At 38.7% G+C, this 27,024-nt stretch overlaps 1 protein-coding gene across 10 annotated transcripts in view; it reads left to right on the top strand.

The window, feature by feature from the left end:
* The window catches only part of LOC127452714 (protein cordon-bleu-like), a 165,702-nt gene that overhangs the window by 54,811 nt on the left and 83,867 nt on the right, over positions 1-27,024 (top strand). For 9 of the 10 annotated variants that reach the window (XM_051718352.1, XM_051718348.1, XM_051718351.1 and 6 more), the window contains exon 3: positions 24,844-25,035. In XM_051718352.1, the coding sequence (XP_051574312.1) occupies positions 24,844-25,035 (192 nt within the window). Of the gene's footprint in view, positions 1-15,944; positions 16,057-24,843; positions 25,036-27,024 lie in introns of those variants that run through there. The other variant, XM_051718347.1, reaches the window with a different exon arrangement.

Raw genomic sequence — 27,024 nt, 5'->3', positions numbered from 1 at the left:
CCAGACTCGTCCATCAGATTGCCAGATGGAGAAGCCTGATTCGTCACTCCAGAGAACGCGCCTCCACTGCTCTAGAGTCCAGTGGCGGCGTGCTTTACAGCACTGCATCTGACGCTTTGCATTGCACTTGGTGATGTATGGCTTGGATGCAGCTGCTCGGCCATGGAAACCCATTCCATGAAGCTCTCTACGCACTGTTCTTGAGCTAATCTGAAGGCCACATGAACTTTGGAGGTCTGTAGCAATTGACTCTGCAGAAAGTTGGCGACCTCTGCGCACTATGCGCCTCAGCATCCGCTGACCCCGCTCTGTCATTTTACGTGGCCTACCACTTCGTGGCTGAGTTGCTGTCATTCCCAATCGCTTCCACTTTGTTATAATACCACTGACAGTTGACTGTGGAATATTTAGTAGCGAGGAAATTTCACGAGTGGACTTGTTGCACAGGTGGCATCCTATCACAGTACCACGCTGGAATTCACTGAGCTCCTGAGAGCGGCCCATTCTTTCACAAATGTTTGTAGAAGCAGTCTGCGTGCCTAGGTGCTTCATTTTATACCCCTGTGGCCATGGAAGTGATTGGAACACCTGAATTCAATTATTTGGATGGGTGAGCGAATACTTTTGGCAATATAGTGTATGTTATGTGTTGATTGAACACATCTAATTTATTTGTATCTCTTGTAGTTTTTGCTATCTTAGGTGTAAGGGGAATGTGTGTAAAGATCTTGGGCTGTTATTTAGAGTGGGCCCCTCTTTCGATGACCAGACACAGCTCTGAAACTGCAATCTAAAATAGGCCTTTGTCAAAAAGCTTTTCTACATACATCTAACCACTGGCTTTGATACCATTGATTAAAATTGCTCTTACATTGAAGATATAAAATAATGTTTGTTTAAACTACTGGTCCTTTGAGTTTGAGAAAAAGTCATGTTTTATAAAACAATATTGTACACATGAAGTCAAAGGCTCTGTTTGGAATGGAATAGTGTATTGCTTACTGTATACTGTGCAATACACACTAAATACTGCATTCTGTTAAAAAAAGAAAGTATGTTCTTTATGAAGGTAAACAGTACACATTATGCAATAATAAACATACAAATCTTAAAAAGTCAGGGAAAAGTCATGAACATTTCTATATGAATTCAAATGTTTCTGGTTGTGCTGCACTCTGAAATGTTTAATTGTCTAGTAATTGCTCTTGGGGATTGAGTCCTCTGTAAAATTATTTTTAAAATTCCTTATCCAATAATCTAGATGACTAGGAAAAATTGTGGGAAGAGTTATGTATATATCATAAAAATTTTTTTGTCAAAATGTGTAGGAACTTTGAATTATACACATTTTACATTTTAACAGACATTGTTGAATTCCTCGAGTGGCATTCAGTTATCATCTCAGAAATAGAATAGATTATTTTTCATTTTTAACCCTTTTTGGGGTAAAAACATCTTGTATTCCGATCAAATAAGCAAGAAAAATATGTTAAAATTGCAGCAAATATTAATTCTGGTTCATTCATCACACTGGAAATGTGGTTAAGATTAAGTTGTGCACATTGCAGGAAACAGTACCCAGTGCAGTGTGCCCTGTTATTTACTGCGTATTTTGGCAAATGTAGTACTTGTCATCCTGGTATTACATAGCCTACATGCATAAATAAATAATGGACACAATATACATACTGTATACTGCAAAAATTGTAGTATGTTGTATGCTTTTCAGAATATAGATAAACACTGACTCTGTTACATCAGTAAGAATTATATGGAGCATTGTGAAAACTGATAAATCAAGCAGTGAAAGCCAAGTCATTTCTAAAGGACAATGTCAATCCATTAGTAACCCAGTTGCAGTGAATGCTGTGTTTGGAGCTGCCAGCTTAGTAACTGAGAGTTTCCTGCTCTCCCAGGGAATCTGGCTCTCCACTAAAGGCCTCTTTGTTGGACAAGGTGTGTGATGTGAGCAGCCAATAACTTGACTCCAAAACACTCTTTCAAAACCCCTGTTCCTTTTAGCACTGGAGATGTGTTCTTCCACAAACACATAATACACATGCACACACATAAGAGCATAATCCCATCAGGTGCCACACTTTTGCCATGATCTTTCTTGGACCGAACACTTAAAAATGTGATTATACACACACACACACACACACACACACACACACTACCGGTCAAAAGTTTTGAAACACTTGACTGAAATGTTTCTCATGATCTTAAAAATCTTTTGATCTGAAGGTGTATGCTTAAATGTTTGAAATTAGTTTTGTAGACAAAAATATAATTGTGCCACCATATTAATTTATTTCATTATAAATCTAAAATTTAATTTAAAAAAGTGGACCAAATATGAAAGAAAAGCAGCCAATAAGTGCCCAACATAGATGGGAACTCCTTCAATACTGATTAAAAATCATCCCAGGGTGATACCTCAAGAAGTTGGTTGAGAAAATGTCAAGAGTACATGTCTGCAAATTCTAGGCAAAGGGTGACTACTTTGAAGATGCTAAAATATAACACACTTTTGATTTATTTAGGATTTTGTTTAGTCACAACATAATTCCCATAGTTCCATTTATGTTATTCCATAGTTTTGATGACTTTACTATTATTCTAAAATGTGAAGAAAAAAAAAATATAATAAAGAATGAGTAAGTGTTTCAAAACTTTTGACCGGTAGAGAGTGTGTGTGTGTGTGTGTGTGTGTGTGTGTGTGTGTGTGTGTATATGTATAGCAAAGATGACTCAAAGGGCATGCCTCAGAATGCTCAGTGAGGTAAAAAAGAGTGACAGCTAAAGACTTGAAGGAATCATTGAAAATGGATAACATCTTTGTTCATGAGTCTACTATATGGAAAACATTATACAGGCATGGTGTCCATGGTAGGACGCCACGAAGGAAGCTGCTGTTTTCCAACAAAAACATTGCTGCACACCTGAAGTTTGCCAAAGACCACCTTGACACTTCACAATACTACTGGGAAAATGTTTTGTGGGCTGATGAAACTAAGGTTGAATTGTTTGGGAAGAACACGCTGCACTACGTATGGCGTAAAAAGGGCACTGCATACCCACATGGAAATATCATCCCAACGATGAAGTACAGTGGAGGGAGCATCATGATTTGGGGATGCTTCAGGGTCTGGACAACTTGCCATCATCGAGGAAAATATTAATTCCCAAGTTTATCAAGATATCCTACAGGACAATGTCAGGATGGCTGAGCACCAGTTGAAGCTCAGACGTTGGGTGAAGCAGCAGGACAATGTCCCAAATCATCGAAGTAAATCCAATACAGAATGGCTTCAAAACAAGAAAATCCACCTTTTGGAGTGGCCCAGTCAGAGCCCAGACCTTAACCCAACAGAGATGCTGTGGAATGACCTCAAGAGAGCCATTCAAATTAGACATCCTAAGAACATGGTGTTGCTGAAGCAGTTCTGTAAGGAAGAATGGTCCACAATTCCTTCTGAACATATTGCAGGTGTAATCCGCCGCTACCGGAAACGCTTGTTTGAGGTTATTGCTGCCAAAGGAGGATCAACCAGTTATTAAATCCAAGGGTTCACTTACATTTTCCACAGCACTGTGAATGTTTAATGGGATGTGTTCAATAAAGACATGAAAGATTATAATTGTTTGTATGTTGTTAGCTTAAGCACATTGTGTTTGTCTATACTTGTGACTTTGAAGATGTAGGAATTGACTGTGTGACTTTCTGAATGTGACTGATGAAGATGTAGATAGTTCCAAAGGGTTCACATATTTTTCTTGTCTCTCTCTCTCTCTCTCTCTCTCTATATATACATATATATACACTATATTGCCAAAAGTATTCGCTCACCCATCCAAATAATTGAATTCAGGTGTTCCAGTCACTTCCATGGCCACAAGTGTATAAAATGAAGCACCTAGGCATGCAGACTGCTTCTACAAACATTTGTGAAAGAATGGGCCGCTCTCAGGAGCTCAGTGAATTCCAGCGTGGTACTGTGATAGGATGCCACCTGTGCAACAAGTCCAGTCGTGAAATTTCCTCGCTACTAAATATTCCACAGTCAACTGTCAGTGGTATTATAACAAAGTGGAAGCGATTGGGAATGACAGCAACTCAGCCACGAAGTGGTAGGCCACGTAAAATGACAGAGCGGGGTCAGCGGATGCTGAGGCGCATAGTGCGCAGAGGTCGCCAACTTTCTGCAGAGTCAATTGCTACAGACCTCCAAAGTTCATGTGGCCTTCAGATTAGCTCAAGAACAGTGCGTAGAGAGCTTCATGGAATGGGTTTCCATGGCCGAGCAGCTGCATCCAAGCCATACATCACCAAGTGCAATGCAAAGCGTCGGATGCAGTGGTGTAAAGCACGCCGCCACTGGACTCTAGAGCAGTGGAGGCGCGTTCTCTGGAGTGACGAATCAGGCTTCTCCATCTGGCAATCTGATGGACGAGTCTGGGTTTGGCGGTTGCCAGGAGAACGGTACTTGTCTGACTGCATTGTGCCAACTGTGAAGTTTGGTGGAGGGGGGATTATGGTGTGGGGTTGTTTTTCAGGAGCTGGGCTTGGCCCCTTAGTTCCAGTGAAAGGAACTCTGAATGCTTCAGCACACCAAGAGATTTTGGACAATTCCATGCTCCCAACTTTGTGGGAACAGTTTGGGGATGGCCCCTTCCTGTTCCAACATGACTGCACACCAGTGCACAAAGCAAGGTCCATAAAGACATGGATGAGCGAGTTTGGTGTGGAAGAACTTGACTGGCCTGCACAGAGTCCTGACCTCAACCCGATAGAGCACCTTTGGGATGAATTAGAGCGAAGACTGCGAGCCAGGCCTTCTCGTCCAACATCAGTGTCTGACCTCACAAATGCGCTTCTGGAAGAATGGTCAAAAATTCCCATAAACACACTCCTAAACCTTGTGGAAAGCCTTCCCAGAAGAGTTGAAGCTGTTATAGCTGCAAAAGGTGGGCCGACATCATATTAAACCCTATGGATTAAGAATGGGATGTCACTTAAGTTCATATGCGTCTAAAGGCAGATGAGCGAATATTTTTGGCAATATAGTGTACATATATATTATACACACACACACTGGTGGCCAAAAGTTTGGAATAATGTACAGATTTTGCTCTTATGGAAAGAAATTGGTAATTTTATTCACGAAAGTGGCATTCAGCTGATCACAATGTATAGTCAGGACTAGGGTTGCAACGGTATGAGATTTTCACTGTATATGGTATTACACAATTACTATTATCAGTTACAATGACCCTAAAGGAGTGAAAACAAGTTTTTTTTTTTTGTTTTTTTTTTTTTTGGTTGAGCAAACACTTTATTATAATTGAAACTTGAAACCATTTTTTAAAAAAAAATGTTTTATTGAAGTATGTGTAAAAAAAGTCTCCCTTTTGAAAATAAAATAATTAGAATAATAAAAAAGCTAACAGAATTATAATAATAAGCCGAATTATAAACATGATAAAAAATAGCATATATAACTATAACATGTTATATAACTAAAGCATGTTAGTTTACATGTTAGCAAAGCATGTTAAATTAACTACTAAATGAAAAATAACATCAGCTGTGTGAGCTTTTAAAGTAATGTCCTATGATTATTAATAATTAACATATACTGTTGGTGCACGACAGCGCAGCCAGACTGTTCCTGTCTGTACCTTTAACTCAGTGGTTCTCAACTGGTTTTGCTTCAGGACCCAGTTTTTACATTGGAAATGAAGTGGCGACCCACCATAGTAAAAACGTAAACTGTATTTAATGTATCCTGGGTCTCATTTCCTTATGTTGCATGGTTTTTTTCAAGGTTTTCAAGTACAAGGACATGCATCAAGTGACGTTGTTGTTGACATCAACAACAAAAGTGACAGGAAGTTTTCTCTCCCCCTTTTAAAAATTGAAGAGCATATTTACTTAAATGAGCCCATTATTATCCCGTTTGTTTCCTAATTTCAAACATCATTCAAACAGAACATCCATATTACACAGGAGGGAAGGCTCCTTATTACCATGGTTAGGTCAGTGTAGCTAGTCTTCAATAATAGTAATAATAATAACAAATTACAGTATTTATGAAAAAATAAATACTAGCTGAAACACATCTTGAAAAATGCCACTGTTGATGTAAAATGAGGTCTAATAGATTCTACCTTTAGATTATATCATATGAAACTAACATTTTGTCAAAATATAACAGTTACTTTTACTCATGTAAAATCGTGAAACAATTTTGTAAAGGTGATGATGCATGATGAAAAAAAATTAGCGCATAGCACAGTGTTGCTCTTTTCCTCCTCAGTGCTGTTTGGCATGTCAGGACTGCCTACTGTTTGAGAGGTTTGACTTGACTTCCTCCGTAACTCTTTAAACTAGAAAAGTCTCACTAGAACTGAAATTGGTCACATCAGTTTTGAGGTCTGTGCTCTGCAATATCGAGGGAAGCCCGGTTTTTGCACGTGCGTGCCAGAGAGAAGAACAGATCTTGATCGCGAGCTGGTTCTGTTACACTCGTGCGAAAGTGCAGATGAGAAGCCTTTAGCTGATCGTGAGATTATCGTTAAAGCTGCCTCGGCAGTCCTAAATAGGCTATAACTTGGGCGTCTGCCGAAATATCTTCAGTGGGAGAACCATGGCATTGTTCTTTTCCTGCTGTTCACGACCCAGTCTGAAAAGACCTGTGACCCACCAGTTGAGAAACACTGCTTTAACTCACACACACACTCACTTATGTCAGACCCCCTCACCTCGCTTCTCTCTGACATTTTCTCTGCTGCATCTGTGTGTGTGTGGGACAAGTTGACGAGTCTGACAGGCAGACGAGGAGGAAAGGAGATGCGCACGCGCAGGTGAGATTCTCCGTCCGGTTGCATTTCTTTCTCAATACCGTAGATAAGCAAATGTACATGGTATGATAACCGTCAATTTTCACACCGTGGTATACCACTGCAACCCTAGTCAGGACATTAATAATGTGAAAAATTACTATTACAATTTGGAAAAAAAAGAAAAAAAAAGTCAGAACTTTTTAAACTATTTCAAAGAGTTCTCATCAAAAAAATCCTCCACGTGCAGCAATGAAAGCTTTGCAGATCCTTGGCATTCTAGCTGTCAGTTTGTCCAGATACTCAAGTGACATTTCACCCCACACTTCCTGTAGCACTTGCCATAGATGTGACTCTTGTCAGGCACTTCTCACGCACTTTACAGTCTAGCTGATCCCACAAAAGCTCAATGGGGTTAAGATCCATAACACTCTTTTCCAGTTATCTGTTGTCCAATGTCTGTTTCTTTGCCAACTCTAACCTTTTTTTTTTGTTTTTCTGTTTCAAAAGTGGCTTTTTCTTTGCAATTCTTCCCATAAGGTCTGCACCCCTGAGTCTTCTCTTTACTGGTGTTGAGTGGGTAGAATTCAATGAAGCTGTCAGCTGAGGACATGTGAGGCGTCTATTTCTCAAACTAAAGACTCTGATGTACTTATCCTCTTGTTTAGTTGTACATCTGGGCCTTCCACATCTCTTTCTGTCCTTGTTAGAGCCAGTTGTCCTTTGTCTTTGAAGACTGTAGTGTACACCTTTGTATGAAATCTTCAGTTTTTGGGCAATTTCAAGCATTGTATAGCCTTCATTCCTCAAAACAATGATTGACTGATGAGTTTCTAGAGAAAGCTGTTTCTTTTGCCATTTTTGACCTAATATTGACTTTAAGACGTGCCAGTCTATTGTATACTGTGGCAACTCAAAAACAAACACAAAGACAATGTTAAGCTTCATTTAACAAACCAAATAGCTTTCAGCAGTGTTTGATATAATAAAGTGATTTTCTAGTACCAAATTAACAATTTAGCACGATTACTCAAGGATAAGTTGTTGGAGTGATGGCTGCTGGAAATAGGGCCTGTCTAGATTTGATAAAAAATGACTTTTTTCAAATAGTGATGGTGCAGTTTTTTACATCAGTAATGTCCTGACTATACTTTGTGATCAGATTAATGCCACTTTGGTGAATTAACGTACCAATTTCCTTCCGAAACAGCAAAATCTGTACATTGTTCCAAACATTTGGCAGCCAGTGCGTGTGTGTGTGTGTATATATGTGTGTGTGTGTGTGTGTGTGTGTATATATATATATATATACACACACACACACACACACACACACACATACACACACACACACACAAAAAAAGCAAAAAAAGAAACATTTTCAGGACACTGTGTTTTAAAGATAATTTTGTAAAAATACAAATAACTTTACAGATCTTTATTGTAAAGGGTTTAAACAATGTTTTCCATGCTTGTTCAGTGAACCATAAACAATTAATGAACATGCACCTGTGGACACTAACAGCTTACAGACAAGGCAATTAGGCAATTAAGGTCACAGTTATAAAAACTTAAGACACAAAATAGACCTTTCTACTGACTCTGAAAAACACCAAAAGAAAGATGCCCAGGGTCCCTGCTCATCTGCGTGAACGTGCCTTAGGCATGCTGCATGGAGGCATGAGGAATGTAGATGTGCCCAGGGCAATAAATTGCAATGTCCATACTGTGATATACCTAAGACAGCGCTACAGGGAGACAGGAAGGACAGCTGATCATCCTCGCAGTGGCAGACCACGTGTAACAACACCTGCACAGGATTGGTACATCCGAATATCACACCTGCGGGACAGGGACAGGATGGCAACAACAACTACCTGAGTTACACCAGGAACGCACAATCCCTCCATCAGTGCTCAGACTGTCCGCAATAGGCTGAGAGAGGCTGGACTGAGGGCTTGTAGGCCTGTTGTAAGGAAGGTCCTTACCAGATATCACCGGTAACAATGTCGCCTATGGGCACAAACCCCCCTTCGCTGGACCAGACAGGACTGGCAAAAAGTGCTCTTCACTGACGAGTCGTGGTTTTGTCTCACCAGGGGTGATGGTCGGACTCGCGTTTATCGTCGAAGGAATGAGCGTTACACTGTGGCCTGTACTCTGGAGCGGGATCATTTAGAGGTGGAGGGTCCATCATGGTCTGGGGCGGTGTGTCACAGCATCATCGGACTGAGCTTGTTGTCATTGCTGGCAATCTTAACGCTGTGCTTTACAGGGAAGACATCCTCCGCCCTCATGTGGTACCCTTCCTGCAGGCTCATCCTAACATGACCCTCCAGCATGACAATGCCACCAGCCATACTGCTCGTCCTGTGCATGATTTTCTGCAAGACAGGAATGTCAGTGTTCTGCCATGGCCAGCAAATAGTCCGGATCTCAATCCCATTGAGCACGTCTGGGACCTGTTGGATCGGAGGATGAGGGCTAGGTCCATTACTCCCAGAAATGTCCGGGAACTTGCAAGTGCCTTGGTGGAAGAGTGGGGTAACATCTCACAGCAAGAACTGGCAAATCTGGTGCAGTCCATGAGGAGGAGATGCACTGCAGTGCTTAGTGCAGCTGGTGGCCGCACCAGATACTGACTTTTACCTTTGATTTTGACCCCCCCCTCCCCTTTATTGAGGGACATATTATTCCATTTCTGTTAGTCACATGTCTGTGAAACTTGTTCAGTTTATGTCTTAGTTGTTACAAATAGTCTTATGTTCATACAAATATTTACACACATTAAGTTTGCTGAAAATAAAAGCAGTTGAAAGTGAAAGGACATTTCTTTTTTTATGTTTATATATACATTTGAAGGCAGAAGTTTACATACACCTTAGCCAAATACATTTAAACTCAGTTTTTCACAATTTCTGACATTTAATCGTAGAAAACATTCCCTGTCTTAGGTCAGTTAGGATCACTACTTTATTTTAAGAATGTGAAATGTCAGAATAATAATAGAGAGAATTATTTTTTATTATATTTCAGCTTTTATTTCTTTCATCACATTCCCAGTGTGTCAGAAGTTCAGTGTGTACATACACTTCGTTAGTATTTGTTAGCATTGCATTTAAATTGTTTAACTTCGGTCAAACGTTTTGGGTAGTCTTCCACAAGCTTCTCACAATAAGTTTCTGTAATTTTGACCCATTCCTCCAGACTGAACTGGTGTAATGGAGTCAGGTTTGTAGGCCTCCTTGCTCGCACACGCTTTTTCAGTTCTGCCCGCAAAATCAGATTGAGGTCAGGGCTTTGTAATGGCCACTCCAGTACCTTGACTTTGTTGTCCTTAAGCCATTTTGCCACAACTTTGGAGGTATGCTTGGGGTGATTGTCTATTTCGATGACCGATTTATGACCAAGCTTTAACTTCCTGGCTGATGTCTTGAGATTTTGCTTCAATATATCCTCATAATTTTCCTTCCTCATCATGCCATCTGTTTTGTGGAGTGCACCACTCCATTCTACAGCAAAGCACCCCATAACCTGATGCTGCCACCCCCATGCTTCACGGTTGGGTTGGTGTTCTTTGGCTTGCAAGCCTCACCCTTTTTCCTCCAAACATAACGATGGTCATTATGACCAAACAGTTAAATATTTGTTTCATCAGACCAGAGGACATTTCTCCAAAAAGTAATATCTTTGTCCCAGTGTGCATATGCAAACTGTAGTCTAGCTTTTTTATGGTGGTTTTGGAGCAGTGGCTTCTTCCTTGCTGAGTAGCCTTTCAGGTTATGTCGATATAGGAATTGTTGTAATGTGGATATATAGGTGCATCTCAATAAATTAGAATGTCGTGGAAAAGTTCATTTATTTCAGTAATTCAACTCAAATTGTGAAACTCGTGTATTAAATAAATTCAGTGCACACAGACTGAAGTAGTTTAAGTCTTTGGTTCTTTTAATTGTGATGATTTTGGCTCACATTTAACAAAAACCCACCAATTCACTATCTCAAAAAATTAGAATATGGTGACATGCCAATCAGCTAATCAGCTCAAAACACCTGCAAAGGTTTCCTGAGCCTTCAAAATGGTCTCTCAGTTTGGTTCACTAGGCTACACAATCATGGGGAAGACTGCTGATCTGACATTTGTCCAGAAGACAATCATTGACACCCTTCACAAGGAGGGTAAGCCACAAACATTCATTGCCAAAGAAGCTGGCTGTTCACAGAGTGCTGTATCCAAGCATGTTAACAGAAAGTTGAGTGGAAGGAAAAAGTGTGGAAGAAAAAGATGCACAACCAACCGAGAGAACCGCAGCCTTATGAGGATTGTCAAGCAAAATCGATTCAAGAATTTGGATGAACTTCACAAGGAATGGACTGAGGCTGGGGTCAAGGCATCAAGAGCCACCACACACAGACGTGTCAAGGAATTTGGCTACAGTTGTCGTATTCCTCTTGTTAAGCCACTCCTGAACCACAGACAACGTCAGAGGCGTCTTACCTGGGCTAAGGAGAAGAAGAACTGGACTGTTGCCCAGTGGTCCAAAGTCCTCCTTTCAGATGAGAGCAAGTTTTGTATTTCATTTGGAAACCAAGGTCCTAGAGTCTGGAGGAAGGGTGGAGAAGCTCATAGCCCAAGTTGCTTGAAGTCCAGTGTTAAGTTTCCACAGTCTGTGATGATTTGGGGTGCAATGTCATCTGCTGGTGTTGGTCCATTGTGTTTTTTGAAAACCAAAGTCACTGCACCCGTTTACCAAGAAATTTTGGAGCACTTCATGCTTCCTTCTGCTGACCAGCTTTTTAAAGATGCTGATTTCATTTTCCAGCAGGATTTGGCACCTGCCCACACTGCCAAAAGCACCAAAAGTTGGTTAAATGACCATGGTGTTGGTGTGCTTGACTGGCCAGCAAACTCTCCAGACCTGAACCCCATAGAGAATCTATGGTGTATTGTCAAGAGGAAAATGAGAAACAAGAGACCAAAAAATGCAGATGAGCTGAAGGCCACTGTCAAAGAAACCTGGGCTTCCATACCACCTCAGCAGTGCCACAAACTGATCACCTCCATGCCACGCCGAATTGAGGCAGTAATTAATGCAAAAGGAGCCCCTACCAAGTATTGAGTACATATACAGTAAATGAACATACTTTCCTGAAGGCCAACAATTCACTAAAAATGTTTTTTTTATTGGTCTTATGATGTATTCTAATTTTTTGAGATAGTGAATTGGTGGGTTTTTGTTAAATGTGAGCCAAAATCATCACAATTAAAAGAACCAAAGACTTAAACTGCTTCAGTCTGTGTGCACTGAATTTATTTAATACACGAGTTTCACAATTTGATTTGAATTACTGAAATAAATGAACTTTTCCACGACAGTCTAATTTATTGAGATGCACCTGTACATACTTGTCTACCTGTTTCCTCCAGCATCTTCACAAGGTCCTTTGCTGTTGTTCTGGGATTGATTTGCACTTTTCACACCAAACTACATTCATCTCTAGGACAGAATGCATCTCTTTCCTGAGCGGTATGATGGCTGCGTGGTCCCATGTTGTTTATACTTGCGTACTATTGTTATTACAGATGAACGTGGTACCTTCAGGCATTTGGAAATTGCTCCTAAGGATGAACCAGACTTGTGGAGGTCCACAATGTTTTTCTGAGGTCTTGGCTGATTTCTTTTGATTTTCACATAATGTCAAGCAAAGAGGCACTGAGTTTGAAGGTAGTTCTTAAAATACATCCACAGGTACACCTCCAATGTTAACCATTGACGCCAATTAGCCAATTAGCCTATCAGATGCTGATTGCCTAAAGGCTTGACATCATTTTCTGGATTTTTCCAAGATGCTTAAAGGCGCAGTTAACTTATTTTATGTAAACATCTAACCCACTGGTTTTGTGATGGTCATTAAAAGTGAAACAATCTGTCTGTAAATAATTTTAGGAAACATTACTCATGTCTTGCACAAAGTAGATGTCCTAAACGAATTGCCAAAACTATAGTTTGCTAATATGAAATCTGTGGAGTGGTTAAAAAATGTGTTTTAATGACTTCAGCTTAAATGTATGTAAACTTCGGACTTCAACTGTATATATATATATATATATATTGTAAAATGCTTATGAAGGCATTATAAAGGTTTTCACTTTGCATTATAATTAACATTATCGAATTTTTCCTTTTCATGAATAAATGTATTCAAAGTTATGGTACATTTTAATACGTAGCTATAATAAAAAAGACTATAATGCATTAAAACACAATGATCACCTAGTTTCATGTGCCATATCATGTTTTTTAACTGCACAATACTTTTTAAACATGTAACTATTTGTACACTGGCAGCCAAATGTTATATATTATATATATTATATTTATTTATTTATCACACATTATACATTTGCACATATACAGTGAAATTCTTTTTTTCACAAGCTGGGGTCAGAGTGCAGGGTCAGCCATGATACGGCACAGTTAGGGTCAAGGGCCTTGCTCAAGGGCCCAACGGTGGCATTTTGGCGGTGCTGGGGCTTGAACCCCCAACCTTCTGATCAGTAACCCAGAGCCTTAACCGCTGAGCCACCACTGACCTTGGAATAATGTACAAAAGTTTGGAATAATGTACAGATTTTGCTGTTTCAGAAGAAAATTGGCACTTTAATTCACCAAAATGGCATTCAACTGCTCACAAAGTATAGTCAGGACATTACTGATATAAGAAACAACACCATCACTATTTGAAAAAAGTCATTTTTGATCAAATCTAGACAGGCCCCATTTCCAGCAGCCATCACTCCAACACCTTATCCTTGAGTAATCATGTTAAATTGCTAATTTGGTACTAGAAAATCACTTGCCATTGTATCAAACACTGCTGAAAGCTATTTGGTTTGTTAAATGAAGCTTAACATTGTGTTTGTGTTTGTTTTTGAGTTGCCACAGTATACAATAGACTGGCATGTCTTAAGGTCAATATTAGGTCAAAAATGGCAAAAAAGAAACAGCTTTCTCTAGAAACTCATCAGTCAATCATTGTTTTGAGGAATGAAGGCTATACAATGCTCGAAATTGCCAAAACACTTAAGATTTCATACAAAGGTGTACACAACAGTCTTCAAAGACAAAGGACAACTGGCTCTAACAAGGACAGAAAGAGATGTGGCCAGATGTACAACTAAACAAGAGGACAAGTACATCAGAGTCTCTAATTTGAGAAATAGACGCCTCACATGTCCTCAGCTGACAGCTTCATTGAATTCTACCCGCTCAACACCAGTTTCATGTACAACAGTAAAGAGAAGACTCAGGGGTGCAGACCTTATGGGAAGAATTGTAAAGAAAAAGCCACTTTTGAAACAGAAAAAGAAAAGGTTAGAGTGGGCAAAGAAACACAGACATTGGACAACAGATAACTGGAAAAGAGTGTTATGGATCTTAACCCCATTGAGCTTTTGTGGGATCAGCTAGACTGTAAAGTGCATGAGAAGTGCCTGACAAGACAGCCACATCTATGGCAAGTGCTACAGGAAGTGTGGGGTGAAATGTCACCTGAGTATCTGGACAAACTGACAGCTAGAATGCCAAGGATCTGCAAAGCTGTCATTGCTGCACATGGACGATTTTTTGATGAGAACTCTTTGAAGTAGTTTAAGAAGTTCTGAAAAAATAAAAAATAAAAATAAAATTGTAATAGTAATTTTTCACATTATTAATCCTATTAATGTGAAGACATTGTAATCAGTTGAATGCCACTTTGGTGAATAAAAGTACCAATTTCTTTCCATATGAGCAAAATCTACATTATTCCAAACTATTGGCCACCATTGTAGGTAAGTATTATAATGCATCATAACAAATATTTTTGAGAGCAAACTGTACACCTGATTACAAGATGCATTTTAAGCAGGTTCACCAAGAATCTATGCTCAGCTCCACTGCAGAAATGCGAGGTCTGTTATTTATAAAAGTTGTACATATTCTGCCCCCTTGCGTGATTGTTTATTAAATGTTTTGGTTATCTTTTGTATTCTTTCAGCTACTAATAAAGGTGCTGTACTCTCTGCGCCACGTAACACATTTTACTTCCACAGAGTTTTGCATATTTTCCCACAGTGCAGAAAATGTGAAAAATGTCAGCAGATTTTTTTCTGGATCTAATGGTGTTGTTCATGTCATGTCGGATTGACCATAATTATGAGATTCTGATGTTCATGCCTTTTAACCTTGAAATTCTATGAAAGCGCTGGCCTAACAATTGTTACGTGATGTAAAAAGAACCAAAATGGTAGCAGCCCCAAACATTTAAAAGTAGTTTACACATATTTCTGTTTGCTATGACATTTTATTAAATACAGTGTTACCTTGTGCAAAACATCTTGTAAGAACAGAGTGGTGAATTAATGTAGTGATTAAATATTTTACGGTCATCAACGACAAAGCCGCACATGGATCTGTTTTGGCATTATGAACATTGCCTTAAAAACAAATATTTTCTCAATTAGAGCTTTTGAAACTATTTCAAGTGGAGCAACAATAGACAAAATAACTGGCCATATTGTGTATGAAATGACTTGATAGTATGTCTTGTTTAGAACAGTTGTAAATAAGTAATATCACATGAATAAGTGTGTTGTTCTGAATATCAACATGACTGTGAATACCTTCTGCCTTGTGTCTGAAGCAAAATCACTGCTTTGTTTATATTCAGTACAACACCACTCTTGTGTGATATTGCTCAATTATGAATGTATTAGGTATACCTTAATTCATGATATAGAGGCTTCAAGTCAACTGTTACGGAATTGTTTGTCCAAGACATTCCGTTTTAAAATCAAATCTCTTTAAATATCAACTACGTCCAATGTGGTGACTTATTGAAATCATTGTGGTTTAGCATTCATTTGGTCTGCTTTGGAGTTGTTGGTCATTCCTTTGACACAGTGCCGGGGCAGAGGGTAGCCCTAGTTGCATAATCGTTGAGTGACACAACAGCACGTTGATTGCAGGCATATTGGAACAAGTCTTTATTAATCATTAACTGGACATGCTTGAGGTCTAAGCATTTTGTCATTCTCACATGCTCTACACCTCTCAGCTGCCCACAAGTGTCTTCCAGGATTGAAGACGCTCCATATACCAGTAGCTCAGCTCCTGTGTGGCTCCTGGATACAGACTACAGACAGGCTCACGCAGCTGCTTTACAGAAGTAGGACAGTTTTATCTACTGCTAATATTTGCTCTATGGAAAGGGAATTAGCTTTTTTGAGCAACTGAAACTTATCTGAGAAACTGAAAGGGCTTATCATTTCTCTCTGTGTTTGGGTGTCAGTGTGGGAAGTAAGACTATGCTTTGTGGGATGATGTTTGTGGCCTAGTTAAAGTTAAAGGAAGAATGCAATATGAATTCCTTCAAAGTGTTAATGTTTCACCGGTTTCCCACTTCAAAGTCATGACTGATATTGTTGTATTGAAATCAGATCTGTAGTTGTATGTTGCTGTCTGTGCTTATAATTGTGGCTTATAAGAAAAATCAAAGGGTGTCAGTTGCTTAGCAGTATTCTAGAGAAAATCATTGTTGGTTAGTTTACTTAAATACATTGGATTCTCAAATGTCAATAATATGTTGTGAATAGGTTTTAGTAAAAGTAAAATATGCTGTTATTGTCAGTGTATTTAACTTACACTGCCTCTTTTATAGTGAAGTTTGATGTATGTATTTCCACTTAGCTTAGTGAGTTTAAGAATAATTAAAGATATTTTGATCTATTTTATGTGAGACATTTTAATCTTTTTTTATGTAATATAGAATTTCAACTAGGTAGTAATTACCATCTTGTCAAATGCATGGACTGTTAGAACTACTAGTCCATATACGTCTAGAGATTTTCGTCTAAGTAGTTGTTGATTATCTGAAAGTATATTATGTGTTTTACTGCCTCAAGGGCAGTGTAATAAGGAAAGCTCATTGACAGACATTTTGATACACAGTCTTGTGTTGACAGGTTTTTAAATTGCCTGTCTTATCCTCTAGTTTATTATGTAATGTCTAAAGTCCTTAATATAGTGCTTTTATGGTCAGAAAATGAGGATTTATCCTCCTTATCAGCGGAATGGATCTGGTAGCGTGCTACAAACATGTAGACCTATGATTTCTTTTACTGCAGTGTGAAATGTACCTATTGTCATATTACACAATTTTTATTACCTTAAATGTACATTTGCTTGTTTATTAACTCATGACATCACAGTGCAGTCAGGTAATTCAGGTACATTCTGATGGGTTGTCTTACATTTATGGCTCAACCATTGGAAACATTGATTTTTTTCAATGGCAGATGCCAAAACCAATATCTAGAGAGCAGGTGACTGGTGGCCAATATAAAGGATACTATTTACATAATTTAATGACAAGAAACAGTATACAGTATTTACAAAATTGCTGAAATTAAATACTTTTATTTACTCAAAATTCACAAAAAGGGAAAACGGTTTCTAAGGGAAGCTGTTGGTAAATTTAGGAACTGACAAAAAATGAAATTGGCTGATGCTGACCTCAACAGCAGTTGGCTGATGCTGACCTCAAAATGGCCAAATATTGGCTGAATAACTGGCCTGGCAAATATTTAAAGCAAACAATTTGTCTGCTGCCTTGTTGTATCTGCATTAGGAAAAAGTATTTTGGCTTAATTTATGAAGTTGTTATTCCTTGTTTGGATAATTGGCATGCTGCTTAACCAAACATGTACAGTAGTCAAACTGATGCCAAAACTAGTGGCATACACATTTTTACTCCCAAGGAGTGCTTGGCAGAAGCCTGCATGCCCTGCTGATGCCAAATAAACTCAGTGACAAAGTTATTTACATTTACATTTATTCATTTGGCAGACACTTTTATCCAAAGCGACTTACAAAAGAGGAAAACATAAGTGAATCATCTTAAGGAGACAGTGGTATGAAAAGTGCTGTATTACAAAGTATCACTAGCATCAGAATAGTATTAAAAACAGAATAAAGTGCAACAGGGATTATTTTTTTTATTTTTTTTAATGACTGGTTAAGTGCTCATGGAAAAGATGTGTTTTTAGTCGTTTAGTCTCTGAAGACAGAGAGTGAGTCAGCTTCATGGATGGAGTAGGGAAGGTCGTTCCACCAACTTGGTATGATGAAGCTGAAAGTCCGGGAAAGTGTTTTGGTGCCTCTTTGTGTTGTACATCAAGGCAACATTCCTTAGCCGACTGCAGGCTTCTAGTGGGTGCGTAGCTCTGCAGAAATGATTTTCAGAGCCTTGAATTTGATAGGTGCATCAACCGGCAGCAAGTGGAGATAGACAAGGAGTGGTGTAACATGTGCTCTCTTTGGTTCATTAAAGACCAGACGTGCTGCTGCATTCTGGATCATTTGCAGGGGTCTAATTGCACATGCAGGGAGGCCGGCAATGTGAGCATTACAGTAGTCAAGTCGAGTTATGACAAGTGACTGAACAAGCAGTTGTGTGGCATGTTCAGAGAGGAAGGGTCTTATCTTCCTGATATCGTAGAGTGTAAATCTACATGATCATGCTGTCTTTGAGATGTGGTCTGTGAAATTTAGTTGGTTATCGATGGTTACCCCTAGATTTCTGACTAATTTGGAAGGTGTTACTGTAGTTGCACCCAGCTGCACGGTGATGTTGTGTTCAATAGTAGGGTTGGCTGGAAAAACAAGGAGTTCGGTCTTGGCTGGGTTGAGTTGCAGGTGGTGCTCCTTCATCCAGGCCGAGATGCCTGCCAGGCAGGAAGAAATTCGAGCAGTCACTGTGGTGTTGTTGGGCTGGAAAGACAAGTAGAGTTGCGTGTCATCAGCATAGCAGTGGTAAGAGAAACCATGTGCCTGAATGATGGGTCCCAGTGATGTTGTGTATATAGAGAAGAGAAGTGGCCCAAGTTATATTGGCATGCACAGTAGACCTATTACCATGATCACTATGCTATTTGATTGAATGCAGAATTAGATTATTTGTATTATATATTGTATGTATTTTTTTAGGGCTGCAACTAACGATTATTTTGATAATCGATTAATCTTCGATTATTTCTTTGATTAATCAGATATTTTATTTATCATTTGATTTTCTTAAAAACAGAAATGATAAAGGGCGTTAGGATTTGGTTTGATTTACCGTACTGAATTCATGATTCTATACTTTCACAGAACTTTGAACAAAGCCTGAATCATGAAAAGTTAAGTTTGAATTTATTATTACTATTACTTTTAGGACATATGAAAACAGTTCCTTTCCTTTAGTTGTAAAACTTTTTTTTTACTGTTCATTAAATTGTAAAATTATCCATCTTGGATGGAGTGGGAATAAAATCAGCCCAGCAGAGGTCAATAGTGACATGAGAACAGAAATATTAATAAATCTGCCCAGCTGAAAAATACATAATTATGTTAGATAGATATGCTTGTACACTGTCACTGATCACATACATTTGAAGTATTTTAACCCTTGTGCGACCTTCGGGACATTTTTGTATTTTTCATTTTTGCTTTTTCTCATTTTGGTTGTGTTATTGTGAAATGCATACATTTTGCCAAAGGTGTGTATTTTTGGGGGAATTTTGATATTTTAACTTCAGTTGCTAAAATACATCTATAATACATTGTGTACACAAAATAGTTACACTCAGGACCTTCAGGACAGAAATGTCCCCATTGAAACCCATTAAAACTGCAATATTTGAACCCAGTGCCATTAAAGCATAAAATCATGAATTCTATGATATTATGCTTTCATTCCAGAGTCCTTGCTTCAGAATTTAAATTTTTAATATTTTCCACCAGATGGCACAATTTTTCTCATGTTTAGCATATGGAGCAAATACATTTTTACTATTTTCTGTTTGCAGTATTATAGAGCACGGCAGGCCAATTGAATAAATGAGGAAGCTAAAATTGTGTGGGTGTGTTGGTATGGATGTCAGAGTGTGTTTTGTTTTGAGAAATTTGTGTGCGTGTGTGTGTGTTAATGCAACTGTTGCTGTGTTTTTTTTATTTATTTTTTTTTATGTAAACTGGCATTTAAAGGGTTAAAATCCTGAAAATGAATTAATATTTGGTAGTTATGATCAGGACTGATGTTGGTTAAAAAAAATCAATGTCAGTCAGTGAAAGTGGAAAATAAAAAAAAATTTCTCCCCTTTTCTCCCCAATTTGGAATGCCCAATTCCCAATGTGCTCTAGGTCCTCGTGGTGGCGTAGTGACTCGCCTCAATCTGGGTGGTGGAGGACGAATCTCAGTTGCCTCCACATCCGAGACTGTCAATTCGTGCATCTTATCACGTGGCTTGTTGAGCACATTACTGCAGAGATGTAACGCGTGTGGAGGCTTCATGCTATTCTCCTCGGCATCCACGCACAGCTCACCACACGCCCAACCAAGAGCGAGAACCACATTATAGCGACCATGAGGAGGTTAACCCAACGTGAGTCTACTCACCCTAGCAAGCGGGCCAATTGGTTGCTTAGGAAGCCTGACTGGAGTCACTCAGCACTCCCTGGATTCGAACTTGATACTCCAGGTTTGGTAGTCAGCGTCTTTACTTGCTGAGCTACCCAGGCCCCGGAAAATAATATGAATTTTTATGGCAGTTTTTTGACATGGACATTTTTGTCCTCTAAGTTCGTGAGTGTATTATTTATTTATATATATATATATATATATATATATATATATATATATATATATTTTAAATCTGACACTGCACAAAAAAATTATTCAGCAAAATCAGGGTTGATGCTAATCATTGACATATCCCAGACTGTGATAATACCCCCCCCCCCAAAATAAATAAATAAATAAATTTAAAGGGTTAAAATCCTGTTTGGTAGTTATGATCAGGACTGATGTTGGTTAAAATAAATCAACTAATTGAAAGTGGAAAATAATATTAATATACTGTATAATATTATTATGGCATTGTCATAATATTGACACTGATTTATAAATATATATATATATATATTTGTTTTTGAAAGTGTGTGCTTATCCTGTAAAATAATATTTGCCATAGTATAAATTTACTGGTGAAATCAAACAGTACATTTGTCAGTTATCAGGAGGACTATCTAATATCAGGATCCTTAGAATGAATACACATTATATTCAGCATTATATACAATTTAATGTAGTACAATCATCTTTAAACGCAGTGCTGATACACTCTCATGCTGGGAAGTCAAAGTTGTGGTGCTCATTTTATTACATGTGCTTACATGAGGAGAAATGTTTTTAAACAAGTTTCATCATGCAAATGCATTTTTCACTCCTGTAAACTGACGTCACTGAAGCTTCTCCGTGCTTGCTGCATATATACAACTAATTGATAATGAAATTATAATGATTTTCATTATCGATAATTATCGATTTTTATCAATTAGTTGTTGCAGCACTAGTATTTTTATTATATAGCAAACATGCTTATGCTTTTATTTTTCCCAACAGCATACAGTACTGTTTATTGCAGTAACATTTCTCATAGGAGTGCATATACACAATGCAATTATATAGCAGGGGTGTCAAACTCAATTTCAGCTCGGGCCACATCAGTGTTATGTGTGCCCTCAAAGGAACAGTTGAAGATGTGGCACCAGCACCTGATTTTGTAGCATCCATGCAATTACCTATAATATTTTGTGCATCGAAATGCACATTTGACAGTAAAGCATTGATTTTGAGGTGATGTAAATTATGATATTAACAACAGTAACGTCTGTGAAAAAATTAACACCTAATTTATGAAGAGCTAAATTTAAATATCCTGACAGTGCGGCTAAGTTGGCTTTCCTTTACAGAATCCTTTCATAAGGCTTCTTCTGATTAAAGTAAAGTTATCATCTCTTTGAATTTCTGAAAGCAAACAAAACCAGTAAAATTTCCCTACAAACAGAGCATTAAAAGAGAGCAGATTTTACACATAAGGAAAACTGATAGCTTGGTCCATAATAATTAAGAAAATTTACAGTAGTTATTTTTTCATAGTATCCATAGTTCTAACAATGGTTTTGTAACAAAACCATGGTAACCACAGGTAAAACCATGCATGGTTCCTCAATACAATGGTTAGTACCTATGGTTTCTATAATAATTAAACTATGGGATTTTTTTAATGTAAGAACATTAGTCTAAAACATTTTTAAACTATTTCTGCCAAAATACCATAGTTAAAACAGTTATTGTTACTACAGTAAATCCATGGTAATTTTTTTTAAGGTTTGTGATGTGTGGATTGAAAAACTTTCTAATTTATTGTCTTTTTATTGCACAGTGTTTCATCCGGTTTGTTTGTCAACACTGTTTAGAATGAAGGGGCTTTTTAATATGGTTTTAGACTAGTTTAATCGCACAGACATTGAGTTTTGCAACAGACAATTCTGAGCCGCATTCAAAGGGTTTTGCAATCAGTGTCACACTTTTCAAATGTTCACAAGCGTGTGTGCACTGTGCAGTCGAGACTAGTCCATGAGTAAATGCACCAGCTCTGCGCTCGCAAGACTTCATGGTTCCCATGGTACGAATATTAATAGTAATAAACAGCGCCATGGAAAAAAAAAAAATTGTGCTCATGTAAATTTATATAATTTGAATATGTATGGGTTGTTAAAGTGTTAGTTCACCCAAAAATGAAAATTCAGTCATTGTTTACTCACCCCTGTGTTGTTATACCTCCATATGTGTTTCTGGTGAACTTGTTGGAACATTACCTCGACCCTGAAAACGTGTCTATGGCCATGCCACGCTAATGTTTAAGCACTCGAAATTTCGCGATAGCAAAGTAGTTGTGGATTTTCCAAGCCCTAGAAAACAAAACTTCTCACACGTGCAAATGGGTTCAAATTTCTATTTTATTATCCTTTTTCTATTTTAACCGGCCCTAAGCTGGTGCCTCTGGGCACTCGCTCAATTGCCCATATGGTTAATCTGCCCATGGCGTTCACACCACTCTGTCCATTGAATCGTGGTGATGATTGTTCCAGGTAGCGTTCTTTCATATTCAAATATCATTGTGACATACTGGCAACTAGTAAACATCATGAGAGCATCACACACAGAAGAGAAACATTCAAAAAATAAGAGAAATATCCATTACAAGCTCCAAAACTGCTTTAGTGAGAAATCATTAGTATCTATAAATTGTTACACTCTTTGGCATTTTGTTGTAACACAAATCAATAATGATTAATTAATCAACAGCTTGAAGACGCAGTGCCGTTATTGAAGGTTAAAATGTTTTTAGTGGTACTGTGATGAACATGTACAGTATCTCTGATATAAATCGGAATTCTCAAGAAATAGCGCTTGGTAATTGACTGATGAGAGATTGAATGCACCTGGAGTGGAGAGCTCACATGTTGGAGTGATTGGTACTGACTCTCTCCACGAATCTAGGCATGATTCCCAGTCAGATTTAAGACGATGATCGATTTAGATTGATGCAGATAAACTGTTACATCATTGGTATCATTTCAGTGATCCCAGTATCCCATTAAATTAATTATACTAAAAGGGTGTGTAATGATAGTGCCTTAAGGGTTCATCTCTAGTTCACAAGCTATTTTTAGTCTGTCTTGCTCACATTAAATGTATAAGGACTTATTTTATTGAAGAACTAATCAGTTGTCTTGGCAGTTTTCCTTCAGCAGGTTTTATCAGTTTGCATGGAAACTAAGTTGTACTTAGTTGCTACAATGACTAGGACTCAGTAAAAATATTGATTTTCTGATGTATCGCGATGAAGATATTGATTCTTAAATCTGAAGATTGATCTTTTACTATATGCAGCAACCCAAAACAATGCAAGTAAATCACTCGCAAATGCTTCCAAATTCCATGCTATGTGACAAAATGTCCTTGATTAGCCACAGGCTGGTAAATTTATAGATTTCACTCACTAGTGATTGAGTTGTGCATTGGTGAGGAAGTTCAGCACCAAGATCTTTTCACTGTGTGTTAAGAGTTTGGCTTGACATTCTGTGTAATGTGTGTCCAAAGACAAGATCCAGGCAATCCATTTGTTACTGAATAATGTCTCTTTTAATGTCTTCTCTGTTCTTTACAGCAAGCTGTTGATTAAAAACTATTAAAAATAAACATTTAATTCTAATCACGCAGAGCACGGATGCGGTCTAGTTAATGTCTGCTCAACCAAAACAAAGAGATGCTCTTTACTGAACTGTCGCCATTCTTAAAGAGTTTTAGTTTTGTTCTACAAAACAATGTAAACACTTGCAAATAGTACAAATTATGCATGTAAACAATTAACACGTAACTAAATATATATGCAATATATATTCAATTTCAAGACATTTATTGATGGAGTACATGGATTTTTACATAAAAAAACTAAAATGTAACCAATATGATGAAAAACTAATGATAAAATATATTTAGTAAAAATGAATATTTTCATAATATACCAAGTTACAGATTCCCATTTACAATTAACAGCATTAGCTAAGATAGAATTTCTTTCATATGTAATCAAAATGGACATTATAACTAAAATATATCCATCAAGAGTTTGTGAATTGGAATAGAATCGAATAGTGAAATATGTTTCAATACCCAGCCCTAACAATGACCCCCATGTGAGGAATAACTAGTCATTGGATTTGCCAATTGGAATTGCCATTAATTTCATTGTTTTCTGTACAACCATTTACAGAGACTTCGGCATTTCGAATAAGCTACCACTTGTAGTATCACCGCCCCTAAACGTCTTTAAGAAAAGGAATTGTACATTGTACAACTCAGTCAGAAGGCCTCTTTCATTCTAATTGGGCCATTCTTAGGATTGTAGCTGTGCAAGCTTTATTCTTTAACTATTTGGGCTTGATTAGCCAATTTAGAATTAACCTTCATTTCACTTGATGATATTTTACAACAATTTTACTGTCATCAAATGTAATTTTACAATCATCAAACCCTTATGTCTTTTCTGCACTTATTCCATAGGAAGCGAATGAAGGCCAGGGCCCCCCCTCCACCTCGGCCTCCTCAACCTGCCCCACGCAGGATCTTCCGTAATGTGCCTGATGGGGGAGGGTCTTCAGGGGGAGACAGCAAGGAAAACATACTTCGACCCTGTGTGGATATCCACATCACTTTGCCTACAGGCTACAAGACCACCGTCAATGTGGATGGCAGGTGAATATGCTCATTTGATTGGCACTAGTGCCCGAGTATTCTAGTAATCCAATGTTTTTTTTTCATATTTGGTTCAATTACTTGGTCCGAAACCAGATTCTTTTCCTCCCCCTGCCCCGCTGGTCTCTGTTCACATCATAATATTTGGGTCCGAACTGCGGTCCAATTGCATCACCCCGAGTACATGCGGCAGCTGTTTACCACTGTAACTAGGTAACTACTCGATAATACATCAGCTTCACTGTGTTAAGTAAAGAATTAAAGTTTGTCTCTTTGGATTTACCACCATAACTTTACATGCACAAAACTTCACTTGCGTTTGTCTGCCTTGGATGCGTTGAATGTGCAAAGATGTCAAGAATGTGAGCTGTTCTTTGAAGGTGATTTACTTGAAAGATAAGCAGGTATTAGAAATGCATTATAGCTTGTGGCAAGGTGAGCAAGAGACAGCCAAAGTGGGCGTGGTGTCAGGCCTCAGAGAGGCATTTATTTGAAATAATAACAATGGAAAAAGGGAATAATAAAGTGTCCAAGGGCCTAGTTTCCAAAACAAAGTGGAATCTGGTGTCCTCGCGGTGAATTGGGCTATGTGAAGGAAGGGTAGTGATGAGAGGGTAAGGTCCAGGTATAATGGCCGTGGTCCAGTGGCCACGACATGCTCTCCCTTCTTGGTCCAAAGCGTGAGGGGCAGCAAATTTTCAGACCGGCCCGGCATCCCTGGACCGGTGTGTGTGAGGTGAATGGTGGCCCGGCATCCTGGCCCATCGGCCGTGATGTGCGCTCCAGTCCCCCGCTGTCACATCTAATTTGTGCCGCGGGTCTGGGGTGCGGGTCCGGAGATGCATCTAACTCATGCCGGACCCTCCCCGCCCCGTTCCTGGACCTACGAATACATCAGTGGGTAGAGACCGGTTTCCTGAGGAGAGGTACTCTCGGTTTTTAAAGGCAGTGGTGATGAGGCTCTTCATTGAGTTCAGGTGCGCCCCATCACGCGCTGCCAAATGGGGAAAAGTCACTGCGCCCTTCCTCTCTCCCCTCTGCCCACTCCAGTTGTGAGCCTGGCTGAAGAACAGCCCTCTGAAGAGGCCGGGTACCGATGATCCATGGGAGGGGCGTGTCGTTCCGTCACAACCATTATAATTGCAATCGGGAGCATGCAAAGGCACACATTATGCACCATCAACAGCGGTTAATTTCTGTGATTTATGACGATTGCGTTCATATCAGCAGTGGACCGTACCAGAGTTCACATGAACCATACCCCAGACCACCTTTTCAAGTGGATTCGGGCAAGTTAAACAAACAGCGTTCACAACATCCAAACTAACTGAACTTTGATGCCATACATAACCGGATGCGCACCAAAAATGCTAGTGTGAAAGCACCTAGGGGTTAGGGGTTGTTGATTAGCCTACACATCCATTTAAGTGATTTGGTAAACTTCAGTGTTATGTGAACCTGATAGTTCATTGCCTGATCACGTCCGTGATTAGAGCAGCACAAGCACAGGGACTCTGCGCGTGCATCTTTATCAGATGTGGTGCGTTTCTCTGAAGGATTCCTCTTGCATTCTAAATATGCTTCTCATCTCTAGAGCAGTCCAGCAGGCCTCCCTTTTGTGCTCCAGAGACAGGAGAGTGCAGAGCGGGACGATTTGCGCTACTCAATACGGTTTCTCTCTATCACTGCACAAGCCACAAAACTTAGTGACTCATTTGAGTTTTTTTTTTTACCTTAAAGCACTATGGAGGAAGTCAAACATCTCAGGCAGCTAGACAGCCTGACATTTGAACCACCAGGAAAATGAGAAAAAAATAAAAAATATATGTGCCAACAATTACTGTATATGTATGAAGATTTTTTTAAACTACACATCATCACCCTGTGACAAATCACGAACTCTCTTAAAATGGAGGCGGCGGGAGCTGGGTAAACATCCAAAACGTAAAACTTTTATTAAAAACACTTTTCAGTGTGACGGAAAATAAA

The sequence above is a fragment of the Myxocyprinus asiaticus genome, chromosome 15 (assembly GCF_019703515.2).
Source record: "Myxocyprinus asiaticus isolate MX2 ecotype Aquarium Trade chromosome 15, UBuf_Myxa_2, whole genome shotgun sequence".
NCBI classification, from domain to species: Eukaryota; Metazoa; Chordata; class Actinopteri; order Cypriniformes; family Catostomidae; genus Myxocyprinus; species Myxocyprinus asiaticus.
Note: the sequence above shows the minus strand (reverse complement) of the source record. Positions and strands in the feature narration are given on the sequence as shown.